This window comes from Trematomus bernacchii, unplaced genomic scaffold, assembly GCF_902827165.1.
Source record: "Trematomus bernacchii unplaced genomic scaffold, fTreBer1.1, whole genome shotgun sequence".
Taxonomy (NCBI): domain Eukaryota; kingdom Metazoa; phylum Chordata; class Actinopteri; order Perciformes; family Nototheniidae; genus Trematomus; species Trematomus bernacchii.
The window spans coordinates 166894-180443 of record NW_022987573.1 but is presented as its reverse complement, the minus strand read 5'-3'; the positions used below and the strand labels follow the sequence as shown (position 1 = coordinate 180443).

The window sequence follows — 13550 nt, the reverse complement described above, 5'->3', positions numbered from 1 at the left end:
CTCCTCCTAGAGCACTATTGTGTTCTTTTTAACCAAATATCTCTCAGAGGGGCGTGGGGAGTGGCTCCTTATTTTCATCTAAAGTAACAGACAAAGTAAGAGGGCTGAAACAGAGGGGATTATGGGATGATTAATGTTGCAGCTGGAAACTGTGCTTTATGTATTGCCAGTTGACGTAATCCATTATCATTTACTAGTTTATTTTATATATTTTGTTTTAATTTTCTGAATCTGCAAAGTTACTAGCAACTAAAGCTGTCGAAAAATGTTGAGGAGTAAAAAATTCAGTATTTGATTTAAAAATGTAATGAAGTATAAAGTAACATGACATTGAAATACACTGCTCATACTGCATAACCTGGTTTGAAGGTAACATGCATAATACTCCCTTATCGTCTCTAGGCCCTTATTTTGTATAAGGGAAAACTACAAACTAACAACAAAACAGTAGAAGTAAGGCAGTACAATATGGGTAGGCAATATTGACACTATTCTTTTGGTTTGTATTTTTTATAATATATGATATACATTCTATAAATTGTTTAATGATAAAATAGTTAGGATCATCTGTTTTGACACATCCAGTGAAATGAATAACATAGTAAGGTTTAAATCCAGGATTATCACACTGTCATAATCAAGGGAAATATCATAAAACAATACGGCAGGAAGATTAACATCGTCTCACGCTACATTTTACATATATTGTCATATAGCCCAACCCTGCAATGAGCATCCTGTATAGAAATAAAGCAGAGGTAGTTTTGCAATATAGACACGTTGAGGAAGCAAACAGGCAAGATTTAGGAAAAATAAGTGCAATAAATGAAAAGGGCTTCAGGGAAATTGTAAATGCTAGCTACACTTTGGTTAATAGTTGCAGCTCTAATAGAGTGAGTTATGTATCAGTAGATTTTTGGTACTAAATGGAGACTGTGTGAGATACGCTTCTTCAAATATTCCCTTAGATGAATTACCTCAGGGTTGTGCAAAAAAAAAAGAATCTGTACTAGTGATACTTGTTGAAGAATTGAATAAGCAACTCTATATCTAACTGAATTCAAATCGCTGCTGAATTATTATGTTGGATGAGTAAAATGGCACAATGACGCACAATAAACACAACATTTAATTGATTTCAAATTAAGAAGAAACACTTTTTTATTAACCCAATCTCAACAGCAACAAAGTTGAAACATTGTTGTAGGTTTTCCTCAAAAGTCCCATGATGACAAATCACAACATTTTCACACCATGACCATAAACAGAAATATACCCCAAGTTAACCACATTCATACAGATGGTTACATTGAAGGAAGCAAGCTATATTGTATAACTACAGTACAGTATGAATAGTAATATATAATGGTAATAGTAACGATATTGATTTCATATTGATAGATTAAAAACAAATACATACACCCAAAACAATCTTTAATCAAACATGAATCAAATTAAAAAAGAATATATAATCAGGTTACCACATTAATTCACACGCTGGATATCTTAAACAAACACCACTAAATATTTAAAATCCCTAAATCACACCTAAAATTACATTTCAAATAGCCATAATATGGTATTAAACAATGATTCTTAATTAAAGCTGATTTAAAATGATCACATTTGCACTTAGATTAGTTTATAATATTAAACAGGGCTCTAAAAACTGCATATGTGGCCCAATTATGCATAATGCATCCTCATTCACTTTTAAGTCGTTAAGTCACATACTCACTTGATCAAATTTCTCGATCACCTTCAATCAGTATGAACCAAGGAGAGCCAGGAAGTGTTTTCTTTATTTTTTCAGGTTTAACTTCCATTTTCCAAAACTTCAGATTCATCAATATTGTGTGAGGAGACAGTGGCTCTCCACTGCATGTAAATAAAGAAAGAAAAGTGTATCAGCATTACCAAGAGCAGAGCTGCAACTATCTTTACTGAAGCATGGTGCTAGTCTACAGTGGAGCTACATTATTAGTAGCTCCACAGAAAAATAGATCCAGCTTCTCACTTTACTTAAAGACGTAACCTTTGTCTTTACTACATATTACAGGCATTTCCCCCCATTTTCTTACATGTACTGACCAAATTATAAAAGTAAACTAATTGAGGAAGTAATTGCTACTTAATCAATGATTAAAATAATCATTAAGCAGCAGGCATAGATGGTTTTAACTCCAGAGGCAAGATCAAAGTGCAATTAAACTGCAATTGTATCGTTGAGATCTGACAAGATGTAACGAAAGTAATTATTCCTCCTTACCTGCTCATGTCCATATACTAATACTCATACTGTACATATTTTATACTGTACTACTATGATATAATATCACTGCCATTTAATAAAACGACCTATTTAAAAAATGGTGGTGCAATATGCCTTTATTTGACAGTTGTAGTGGAGACAGATATGTTTGTAAAGAGAGTACGGAATGACTTGCAGAAGGCGGGCCATCTCCTTTTCCAGACTTTCAAATCAAACTAAAGCGTTTTTCTTACACCTCAAGTGGTCCAGCCAACTAGGAAACAAACTAAGATTTGCTGCTCAGGGCATTTGACTTCGATTTGACAACTAACTACTCGGCTATAGGCAGTTCGATACATTCTATTTTTAATATCTTAGATATCAATATTACCTGGAAGATTGTCATTCCTCCCTTCGATCCAATGTTTCAAGTGCTCCCTGGCAGCTTCCAGTCTTTCAGGATCAATCTTCCTGCTGTAAACCCTGACGAGCGTCTCAGATAAGTACTCTGGGAGAAGCTTGTACACCTGACAAGAATGATAGCAGCATAAATATAATAAAAAATACATAACCAAGGTTTCCCTACAAAGAAATACACAAAAGCTCACAAAAAAAAAGATTAAGATTGAGATTTTTGTCGTCATTGTTCTGACCTGTTCTTTCTTTTTGTTTACTTGGGTAGGGTCTTTCTTGCTGTAGAAGTCCATACTATTGATGGGGTCATTTTCCTTCTCCCCATAGTCCAAAGTAACAGCCTAGAAGAGAAGGTTGAGACAGAAGCCTGTTCTTTATTCAAAAGTAAATCAATGGATTGGCGAAGCAAAAGTAAGTAAACGAAAAACTCACTAAAACTACAAAGTCCTCGTTTGTCAGCCCGTCAGCCGGAGCTCCCTCTCGTGGGAGTGGGAGGGCTGCAGTCAGGTCCTCTCTCAACTGAGATATCTCCTCCTTAAGTAGGAAGGACAAAGGTTGAGAAGTGAGAGATGAAATACATTTGCAGTTCTTTCCATCGTGATAAAACACAGTAAGAGGAGGTCCACATTAAGCAGGTACATTAAAAACAAACATCTTTGTTTCTCAGTTTCGGCTGTCCGTCAAAACTCAAACTAAAGATTTGCTCTCACCCGACAACAGGCCTTTTCAAAAGTTGTATTATAACCAGGGGTGCACATAACTGGTACGCAGGTACGCATGCGCGGCACAAATCTGAATTGCGTAACGTCACTTGTGTCACTACGCGCCTTTGCGTACCTCAAAACATCAAAACAAAACACATATTTCGTCTACACGTGTTTCTTGTCAACACTCAATGGAGTAAACTACTAGGCATGTCAAAAAACCCAAAGACATTAAGCAGCTACGTTGCCGTTTCGCTCCCTGCAAAAAATCTTTCTATGACTGATTGAACTGGAGCTGGGTGAGCCGCGCAGGACATAACCGACGGACCTGTGAAGCTTTCCAGGAGGCAGAGGCTTAGATCACTGGACGACAGAGTTGGTCGCCGTGTGCACAGACAGGGTTAACGTCGGTATAAACAACAGAATTGTGCCAAAAGTCCGCCAACTGGCTGCGGTGGGAGACTCCCCTGTGCACATTCTGTGCCCCGCGCACACACTGGAGAACTGCGCAAAATCATCTGATCACAACGTTCACGCTCTGTGGTCAAGCTGCTGCAGTTTTATTTACACCAAAGTGGAGTGAAACACACAGCTGCAAACTTACTCAGGGTGTTATGGAAGAGTTTGAAATCAGACAGAGGTGGAAGAAGTACTCAGATCTTGTGTAGGAATACTCTGTTACAGTAAAAGTCCTGCATTCAAAATGTTACTCAAGTAAAATTAGAAAAGTATTATCAAAATATAGTGAAAGTAGAGACAGTAAAAGTATTCATTGTGCAGATTGGTCCATTTCAGAATAATATATATGATATGTTTTATAATGATTGATCATGAAAGTGTTCTCAAAGCTGGTAAAGGAGCAGCTAGTTTGAATGACTTTGTATACTGCAGGGTAGCTTGTGAATTTACTCCAGGTGGAACTAAAGTCTGATTTAACACTTGATTAGATTTCACATCATTCATCCACATCTGTAAAGTAACTAAAGGTATTAAATACATGTAGTGGAGTAAAAGTAGAAGTACAAAGTAGCATAAAATAGAAATACTCAAGTCAACTACACAGTGGCGTTTTTATATGTACAAAAGTGGTGGGGCACAAAAAACTTAGATGTCTATATATAAGCTTCTGCAGTGACGTGCAGTGAGGTTCATGGCTGGTGAGGCACTGGCACTGACTCTTCAGGTTTACAAATATTATATTTTGACCTAAACCAAAATATAATATTATTTTCAAAAGCTTTTTTTGTCTGATGCTTCGATTAATTTTAAACAGACAGTTCAACAAAAGGATACCCAAAAAATGTCATTTTATCATTTAAATATTGAATTGTTCTCTCTTAGTAAGATCCCATTTTCAATAAAATGGCGGTCTTACCTTGACTTGAAGATGAAGTCCATTTGCCTATCCTTCTGGACAAACATTTCTATTACTTTTTTGTAAAAGTCCTCCTTATGTTCTTGTAGTTTCAAAAGTCTATCATAAATCTAATCCATAGATTTATGATAAAAAAATTATATAAGTAGGGTAGACATGTGGATGTTATCCGGCTAATCAAAACGTGCATTTATCTAACAGGTACGTTTCCCACAGATCTTATTTCGAGCTATTTTCTAAAATCCTCTGGAGAAATCTCATTGCTTTTTGTGCTTACTTCCTGGTTTTAGGACGCGCCACTGCAGCTCTCTCGTCTCCTCTTCACACAGCACACTTTTCGCGGCACACGTACTTACAGCCAATCAGCTCTGAATGATTTGAGATGACGTATGGTGGGGATGGTAGCTCCATGCCCCTCTGGTCATTATTTTTTTGCCACACACATTTCATTACAAAATACTCTGAGCATGCGCAGTGTAGTTTTTACAGTCACCGTTGACTTCACAGCGAGAGGAAGGGGCATAATCAGGTTTTGTCCCACATGGCTCTAAACAGCTCAATAGGCACACACTGTGACTGTAGACACACTAATTAGAAGAACACAGACTAAAACAGCAATGTACAGACGAATCAGATGATTAAACATGATCTTAAAATATATTTTATATATTTTTTTATTTATTTTTTTGCATTTTTGTAATCATTATTTGTAATACTTTCTGCTGACACTAGGTGGGGCTGTGCCCCACCTGCCCCTAATGACCAGTCGCCACTGCAACTACAAGTATCTCAAAATTGTACTTGAGTAAATAAGTGTGCTTTGTTACTTCCCACATTTGAAATCAGATATGACTTCAAGTCATGTGATCATTTCTTAGTATTTGATCCTTCAACTTGGCCTCAGGAAATGCAAGGACTTCACAGTTTTGGCAACAAGTTTTGGAGAAAGCAAATCGGAGGCTTAAAAGAGACAGGGAGGTGCATCTTCATCATCTTCATCATCTAGCATGCAAGAAGTGTAAATTGAGGACAGTGAAGGAGACACTGAGGAGGACCACGCTTCGTGTGGGGTGAGTACCAAACGCTGTCTCTTGGTACTCATCTGAGTAACTCACTAAAAAAGTTATGTGCACCCCTGATTATAACGTATTCTTGATGCAAACCCTTTACAGTGCATTAGTCTGTGTTGCAGTTTATTAAAAGTTTATGTTGCTCCTAAAGTTATCTCATTTAAATGTCAGTTTAGCAGGTCATATCAAACAGAGATTGTTTTCATCAGATATCAGTATTAAAAATTGTTTTGTTTCACCCAACACAATAATAAGTTCATGTTATCATTGATTATGTCATACTGTTGACATCATTATTATTCAGGGACCTGACTCACACCTCACCAGATGTTGGCTTTGAGGCGCAGATTTGCTAATTTCAAAATAAAATGATGCCATCTCTTTTATTGTTCACTGCTGGCGTCGGTCTCTATAAAAACACCCAGAATAGCTACTGTGAACGTGAGGCTTTTTTACGCAGTGGTTTACTGTGGATGTAGTCATAAGTCATAAGGCAATGTAAAGCGATAGAGACAACAGAAACAAGCATGTGCTTCAACCACAATAGCATTCAGCTTTGTTTTAACAAACTTTAATTTTGGAATAATCAGGGACAAATTCAAAAGAAGACTGCACCGCTTTTGCTAATGCTAAACCTTTGCAAATAAGGCAAAAATATATAGTGTAATTCTCGATCACCAGCAAAGGTTGGCAAGCAAAAAGCGTTAGTGAACATCTGATAATTGCATGTAATTAAATAAGTTATTATGCATACATTTGAAGTAAAATAATTGATGGTAACCGAAGGCGTGTCTGCTCAAATTGAGATAGATATTTGTCATGAAACATAAATGAATCAAGCTTTCCTGAGTTTAATGTTTAAAATACACTAATAAAATAACTGTTATTTAAAAAAAAATAAGGTTATGCTTTTTCCCCCTCCTGCATTAATCTCTTTTGATGAACAGATTACTCGTCTTTTTTCCTGCTGTGCGATCCCTGGAGATAAATGATTACAAATATTGAATGTAATACAGGAACAAAATGCATTACTGCACACCTCGGTTGGGTTTCCTTCAGGCTTGATTTCACCCAGAAACCTGTAGTGTTTACGATTGACAACTTTTTTTAGAATCTCCCTTGCCTCTCTGAGATCACCCTCTGTGGAGTTGAGTATTTGGTAAAATACACAATCTAAGACAAACGGGACAGAAGAGCAGGTTAGAAGAAAGAAGGTAAAAACTAAGTCACTGACACTGTAAACTGAGAAGCATAACTCACAACATCTAAGCAGTACACCTTTGTGATAACATTTGTTCTACTTTAATTTGTTCTTAAAATTATGAAAAACACTCCATGACCAAATTTCAGCCAATTGCATTTGCTAAACCAAATTGTCTGTTAATATAATCTGTAACCAGAACGGCAAGTTTTTGTTTCTCCATGAGCCGAAGAGCATTACTTTGAAAATGTGCCAATGGTTGTGTCTAAATGTAACCTTTACAAAACCAAAAACATAAGTGTAAAGGTGTAAGGAAAATATGAAATGGTGAGTTAACCCTATCTGCTCTAATGTGCCTGTTGTCATTAGCATGTCCTTGTGGCATGCCCTGGCCAAACTCGTTACCCCAGTGACAGTAAGTACTAAACACACTGGTGAGTTTATTTTGTTGTGTTGTTAAACATACTAACAAGATAAAAGAAATAGGTACCACCAAAATAATAATTTCTGCATAAACAGAACTACACTGGGGAACTACAGTGCTACTGATTTTGCAGAAGTGTTTTAAATACAGTAGTAAGCTTCCCCCCCAAAGAAATGTTGGATTATGAATAATGCTTTGCTTTATTGTTAAAACACAAGCTCACAGCACACAGTGGTTTCTGCTGACCTGTCAGCTTGGTGTAGGCCTCCATGTCAGTTATTGCTGTGGAGAGGGTGAACATATCCCCTCCTGAGCCTTCAATCTGGATGTGCTCGTCTGCCTTTAAAAAGGCCTCTGTGATCCTGGATGAAAGAAATATTTTATCACTTTATGCATACCATACAAAAGATTTGATTATGAAGCAAATTCAATTATTAAAATCAGAGTACCAACGTGAGAAGGGAATATACTCACATATACTCTATGATCTTAACCACGTTGTGCTGGTAGGCTCTTCTGTGGAGAGAGTACCTCGTGTGGAACAAGTCATCGAGATTGTTCACCTCCTGTTAACAGAATTATCCAAACGTTACCACTAATAATTTACATTGATTGCTGTTAAAAAAGCTGATCAAAAAGCAGATGTAACAAAGTCAGCACCTTGTCTCTAGTGCAGATGTGCTTCTGCCCATCCACCTTCTGCCCGTCCACCTTCTGCCCGTCCACCTTCAGCCCATCCCCCTTCTGGTCGTCCACGTCACACACCCTGGCAAACTTTATGAAGCGGCCATGGTCAAAGTTGTTCTTGATGCCCAGGTGGTAGCTGTCCCTGATGAGACAAAGGCAAGACAAGTAAAGAAAATGTGCTTATTACCAAAAACTCATCTAAGACACCAGGAGAATGCTACATGTTCTTTAAATAACCAGGACTATGTTCTTAATGTGAATTATTTCTTTGTATAATACACATTTGTTTTATTGCATTAAAAAGTGAACTGCTCTAGCTGTTGAACCAAGCCCCACCTGGCAAAGTAGTCAAACTTGTCCACATCAATGCCGTTTCTTTTGTTGTTTACAATCTCATAGAGGAAGGACTTCTCCTCTGGACGGCCTTCATATGGCCACTGTGGAGATGACAGCACAGAGTGGCTGGCATTAGACATTGGCTATGATAAAACTGATATCATGAAATTCAAATTGCATGACTAACTTCCTCTTGAGCTGCCGGGGGTTTAATCATCTCTTTGATGAAGTCCAAGTCTTCGGACAGCTTCAGGCCACATGCCTTCATCCTCCACTTCAGATCCTCATTGGATTCCACCATGTGGTTGAACATTTCTACAGAGGCGTCCTCATGCTGCAAGGTACACAAATTCATTGATATATTAGTATGAGAATTCAAAGTGATAAAAATGAACAATGACTCACTGTTTAAATAGAAAGGGCCTGGCTTTGCTGAAAACATGACAGTATATGTTTACCAGATGACAGGTCTGTTGCCAAAACGTACATAACGACAGGGAGCTCTGTAAAGCAACAGCCTGTTTGCACCGCTCCCCCTATACCAGATATTTCACCACTCCCACTATTCTCATACATGTTTAAGTTATTGCTGTAACTGTAAACTGAATAAGTCAGAATAACATCAATTAATATCCAATAAATGTGAGGCGTGTCATTATTCTTAAGCCAATACATTATGCAATCAATAAGAATGTATATTTCATGTTGATAAGTTAAATTGATAATGTTTTCTATTTGAACTTTTATTAAACTGAAACACCTGAATTAAGAGTACATATATATATATGAAAACTTTTCAAGAAGTTCCTGGAAGAAAGCAGACAAAGGTAGTTATAATATCAGAGTACATGCATGTGTCTCATAATACCATGAATGCCACAACTAATTGTGCTTAAAGGAATAGTGCATCATTTTGGAAAGGATTATGCTTTATTGCTTTTGACTGAAAAAAGCAACAAAATACAACTAATTAATTAAAGGCAATGCCGCATTGAATGTAAAATATTGCATGTGTAATAAGATACGATATTATTTATTGTCAGATCAAATCTGACATTTTTCCTGCATCATAGCAGCTCCATTTGCAACATCAACCAGGAACAAATATTAAGACACGATACAAGGAAACAAACATTTAACATAACAATCACTGAAGAGAAAACATGCTTAAGACCCTCAAGCGCACATTTGACCTGGGATTGAGCTCTGTATTTAATTTGAGGATGGACTGGTGCACAAAGGAGTGCTTCAGTCTAACTCTATTAAATCTTGGGACCCTGTACCTCCGACTTGATGGTAACAATTCATATTCACTGTTCAGAACATGTTGGGGATCAGAGATGTTGATGGCCAGCCTCACTACGGTATTATGGTTGATTCATAGAATTTCTCACAGTTGTGACCTATAATCTTTGAGAAGATTTTCAACTGTTTTAACTTTAAGGCGGAAGACAAACACTTGTACCATGTAGTATTGCAATACGGTAGAACAGTCAAAATCACAGATTGAAAAAACATGATCAGATCATGACATGCAGCTGCTGGCTGGGTTTTATAAATGTGTTTTATTTCTGTTGTTGGGTATAATGTCACACAATACAGACAATAGGAATAATAACTGCTCACCTTCCAGGTTCTTATTTGTTCACCTGGACCAGGTGGGAGTGTTGCTTTGGGGATGAACATTTTATCAAACAGATGGGAAAAGGGTCCATGTCCTATATACGGAGAAAAATAAATATTTTAAGCAAATGGTATATATATATATAAACTATAAAACAAACAAAAAAGTGAGACATTTTAACATTTTGTATATATTTTGCATTTTTATTCTTGTTCTCTGTTCAAAGTGTATGTGAAAAAAACTTAAATAACTAAACAGGTAATACAGGGTAAGAAATTGTTGTATACAAATCGTCATTTTGTTGATGAATTATTCTTTTAAACCCTATCACATATTAAAGTGAAAGGTGTGTATCACTCACCCAGGTCATGGCATAGCCCAGCGATCTGAACACAAAGGATGTCTCTGTCAGTGATGTCGAGATCCTGCTTTTCCTTCAGAGCTTTCACAAGCTCTCCTGCTAAGTACCCCACCCTTCACCAAAGCATAGAGCACACAACAATAACAAGTCATCACACAATTACCACTTGAGTGTCCTGCTGCAGAACAGGATATGCAATTTGTTTTAAACAGTTTATTGCTGCCATATGTAAATACAGTCCATTTACAGCAAACAAGTCTTCACTTAATATTGATTTTGGATAACATTAACACACATTGGACATACCCAATTGAGTGTTCAAACCGGTTGTGGGAGGCTCCAGGATAAACAAAATAGCCCGCTCCCAGCTGCTTGAGGTATCTTAATAACTGAACTGAGGCGTGTCGATGATGTTGACAAGAAGAGGGTGCAACTCCATATGTCCGTGGATTGGATCATTAAACACCTAACAGAATACGTACAACAAAAAACCTGTCAAATGATGACCCTAAAGAGTACAACTAAAACAAGCTCCATTCCTTCTGAGGCCCTGAACATGTAGTGTGAAGCAATACATAAAACAAAATATTATATCACCTTGGGAGCTGCTGGCCAGATCTTCAAGATACTGTCCAAGATTTTCTGACGATCCTCAACTTTACTAAAGAAATCGTGAAAAAAAATCATAGTATATTATAAATTAAAAGTCAAGCCAGGGGGAAGTTGTTGCACCAAATTAGGGCCAATGCTTCAGGAACAGTTGCAACACACTTCCTTCTTTTCATGATGTTATATATTATTTTTTAATTGCAACCTGGTTTGACAAGGGATGATACTCACTCTATGCCCATCTTAGTCAGATAATCATGATTGAGCTTCAGCCTCTTGATAACAGACTTTCCTGGGTAAAAGAAGATGCAGTGAATTACAGTCCTGTATCACATTGTAGTTTTTTATGACAAGTTTATAAACTAAGTTGAATTTAAAAAAACAAAAGCATTTTTTTTTCATCAGTTTATTCAATTTGGCCAACGATGATATAAAACCTAACCATCAATTTAAATGACCAAACCAGAAACTTACCTTTAAATTTATCTGCCCACCTTCCAAGTCCTTTTTCTTTCAGGTACTCACACATATCCTCCCCGCTCATTTCCCCATAGTCTTCTGACGCCATTGACAATGTTTTCTGTGTCTAACTAACGATAGAAGACACAAATGATGTCGCTCCCTAAAACAGCTGATCATGAAACGTCTGCACAAATATACTCAGGCTTTGAGAAGTACCTGGCTTTTATGTCTCTACCACACCCATCCGATTGGTCACTGGCAGTGACCAATTTGCTGCCCTAGGCGAGATTTTAGCTATTTTTGTTGTTCATTCATATCTTATTTTACCTAGTTAACATTTATTTATGCATATTTTTATATCTCTCAAGTGTTAAACGATATTTTTGGTTTACTGTCCTATAGTATATATATATATATATATAGTTTTTTTCCCTCCCAGAGCTGCCAGCGCAGCGCCCCCCCCCAGATCTGGCACCCTAGGCGACCGCCTATGTCGCCTATGCCAAAAACCGGCCCTGACTTAACCTAACAACTTATTTAATTTGTTATCACAATTACTAATGTCATGTTTTTTTTTATTGTTGAAGAGAATGTCTTTTTTTCTGGCATTCTTCCAGGATTAACAAAAATAAGAATAACATTGAGAAAAATCTTTGAAGTAAATGGCTGTTGTTAAACGCTTCCCACATTTACTTCAATCGTACAGTAGAAAAGATAAAAGTATCCAAGGAATACACAATAGAATATATAAAGAATAAATGAAAAATCTCTACCAAAGACCAATACACTACAAAAACAGAAACGTATTGACATAGGTAATACACATCAAAAAGGCTTCAAATGTATTCAGTATTGTATGAACATGTTTTAATTGGGGTGTGGACGTCACATCCTCTAGGGGGGTCCGGGGGTATGCCCCCCCCCCGGGAAGAAATGTTTGAAAATGTAAAGTAAAATGCTTCAATCTGGTGCACTAAAAGCACATATTACTAGAGACTAGATCTAGGGGGTACAACTCTAAACACCCATATGAAAAAGACCGGTTTACATTTTAATAACCAAATATGTGAACAAAACCAATAACATACCACAGCCAATAACAAATAAATATAACTTATTTTATTTTTGTAGTTCATTCATATCTTATTTTACCTAGTTAACATTTATTTATGCATATTTGTATATCTCTCAAGTTGTAAACGATATTTTTGGTTTACTGTCCTATAGTATACATTGAAATGATTTCAAACCTGTTTATCCAAATAATTATAAAGGAGTGCCTTGGAAATATTTGTTTACATAAATTGCATTTATCTCTCTCGCTCGCTCCCACGCCCACTTTGGCTGTGAGCTGCGGACGCCTGATAAGCCAACACCCCCCACTTTCATCACTTACAGCGCCCATCGTACAGGGCAAATTAAAAGTGTAACCAGGGTGAAAAGGGTGTTACCTTTACTTAATTGTGAATGTTGTTACATCAAGGCTGAAAATTAGGATGAGCGCAAACAGTCAAAAATAACACAGAATTTGGTGATGATTAAATAGTTTACAGTGAGATTTACTCCCATACTTTTGGCCATACTCAAGCAGCCCTAATGAATTGGGATTTCCACACAAATGTTCTTTAGCAAGTGTGCAGAGCAGTGTTGATTTAAAAAAGCAATTTGAAGGTTGGATATTTGTAAACCTTTTTTTGTGTATATATATTAATAATTTAAGATGTAAATGAATTCCAGTTTATTTGTAGTACTTTCTATTTTTATTGTGACATTTGGTGGCTTCAATGTGTGCATTTGATACAGATAATGGAGCAGTTGCTTTAGGGCCACAGTGTAGGCCTATATCCCTTAAGGTCAAATAATGAGATCCTCGACCTCCGCCCTCCTCTCGCACCTCCACACAGAGCCCCCCCACATATCAAATCCCAACTTAACCCCTGGGCATACCCCTGGACCCCCCTAGAGGATGTGACGTCCACCCCCCAATTAAAACATGTTCATACAATAATGAATACATTTAAAACCTTCTTTA

At 37.0% G+C, this 13550-nt stretch overlaps 1 protein-coding gene across 1 annotated transcript in view; it reads right to left on the bottom strand.

Annotated features, from left to right (window-relative positions):
- Positions 1 to 1124: 1124 nt before the first annotated feature.
- LOC117479411 (deoxynucleoside triphosphate triphosphohydrolase SAMHD1-like) overlaps positions 1125 to 13550 on the bottom strand; it is a 37912-nt gene continuing 25486 nt past the window's right edge. The window contains 15 exon segments of the mRNA XM_034126362.1: positions 1125 to 1878; positions 2643 to 2778; positions 2905 to 3006; positions 3098 to 3199; positions 6854 to 6987; positions 7686 to 7801; positions 7914 to 8005; positions 8100 to 8268; positions 8463 to 8563; positions 8650 to 8796; positions 10089 to 10180; positions 10448 to 10560; positions 10754 to 10835; positions 10838 to 10913; positions 11045 to 11098. Coding sequence (XP_033982253.1) covers positions 1847 to 1878; positions 2643 to 2778; positions 2905 to 3006; positions 3098 to 3199; positions 6854 to 6987; positions 7686 to 7801; positions 7914 to 8005; positions 8100 to 8268; positions 8463 to 8563; positions 8650 to 8796; positions 10089 to 10180; positions 10448 to 10560; positions 10754 to 10835; positions 10838 to 10913; positions 11045 to 11098 — 1548 coding nt within the window. The 3' untranslated portion in view covers positions 1125 to 1846.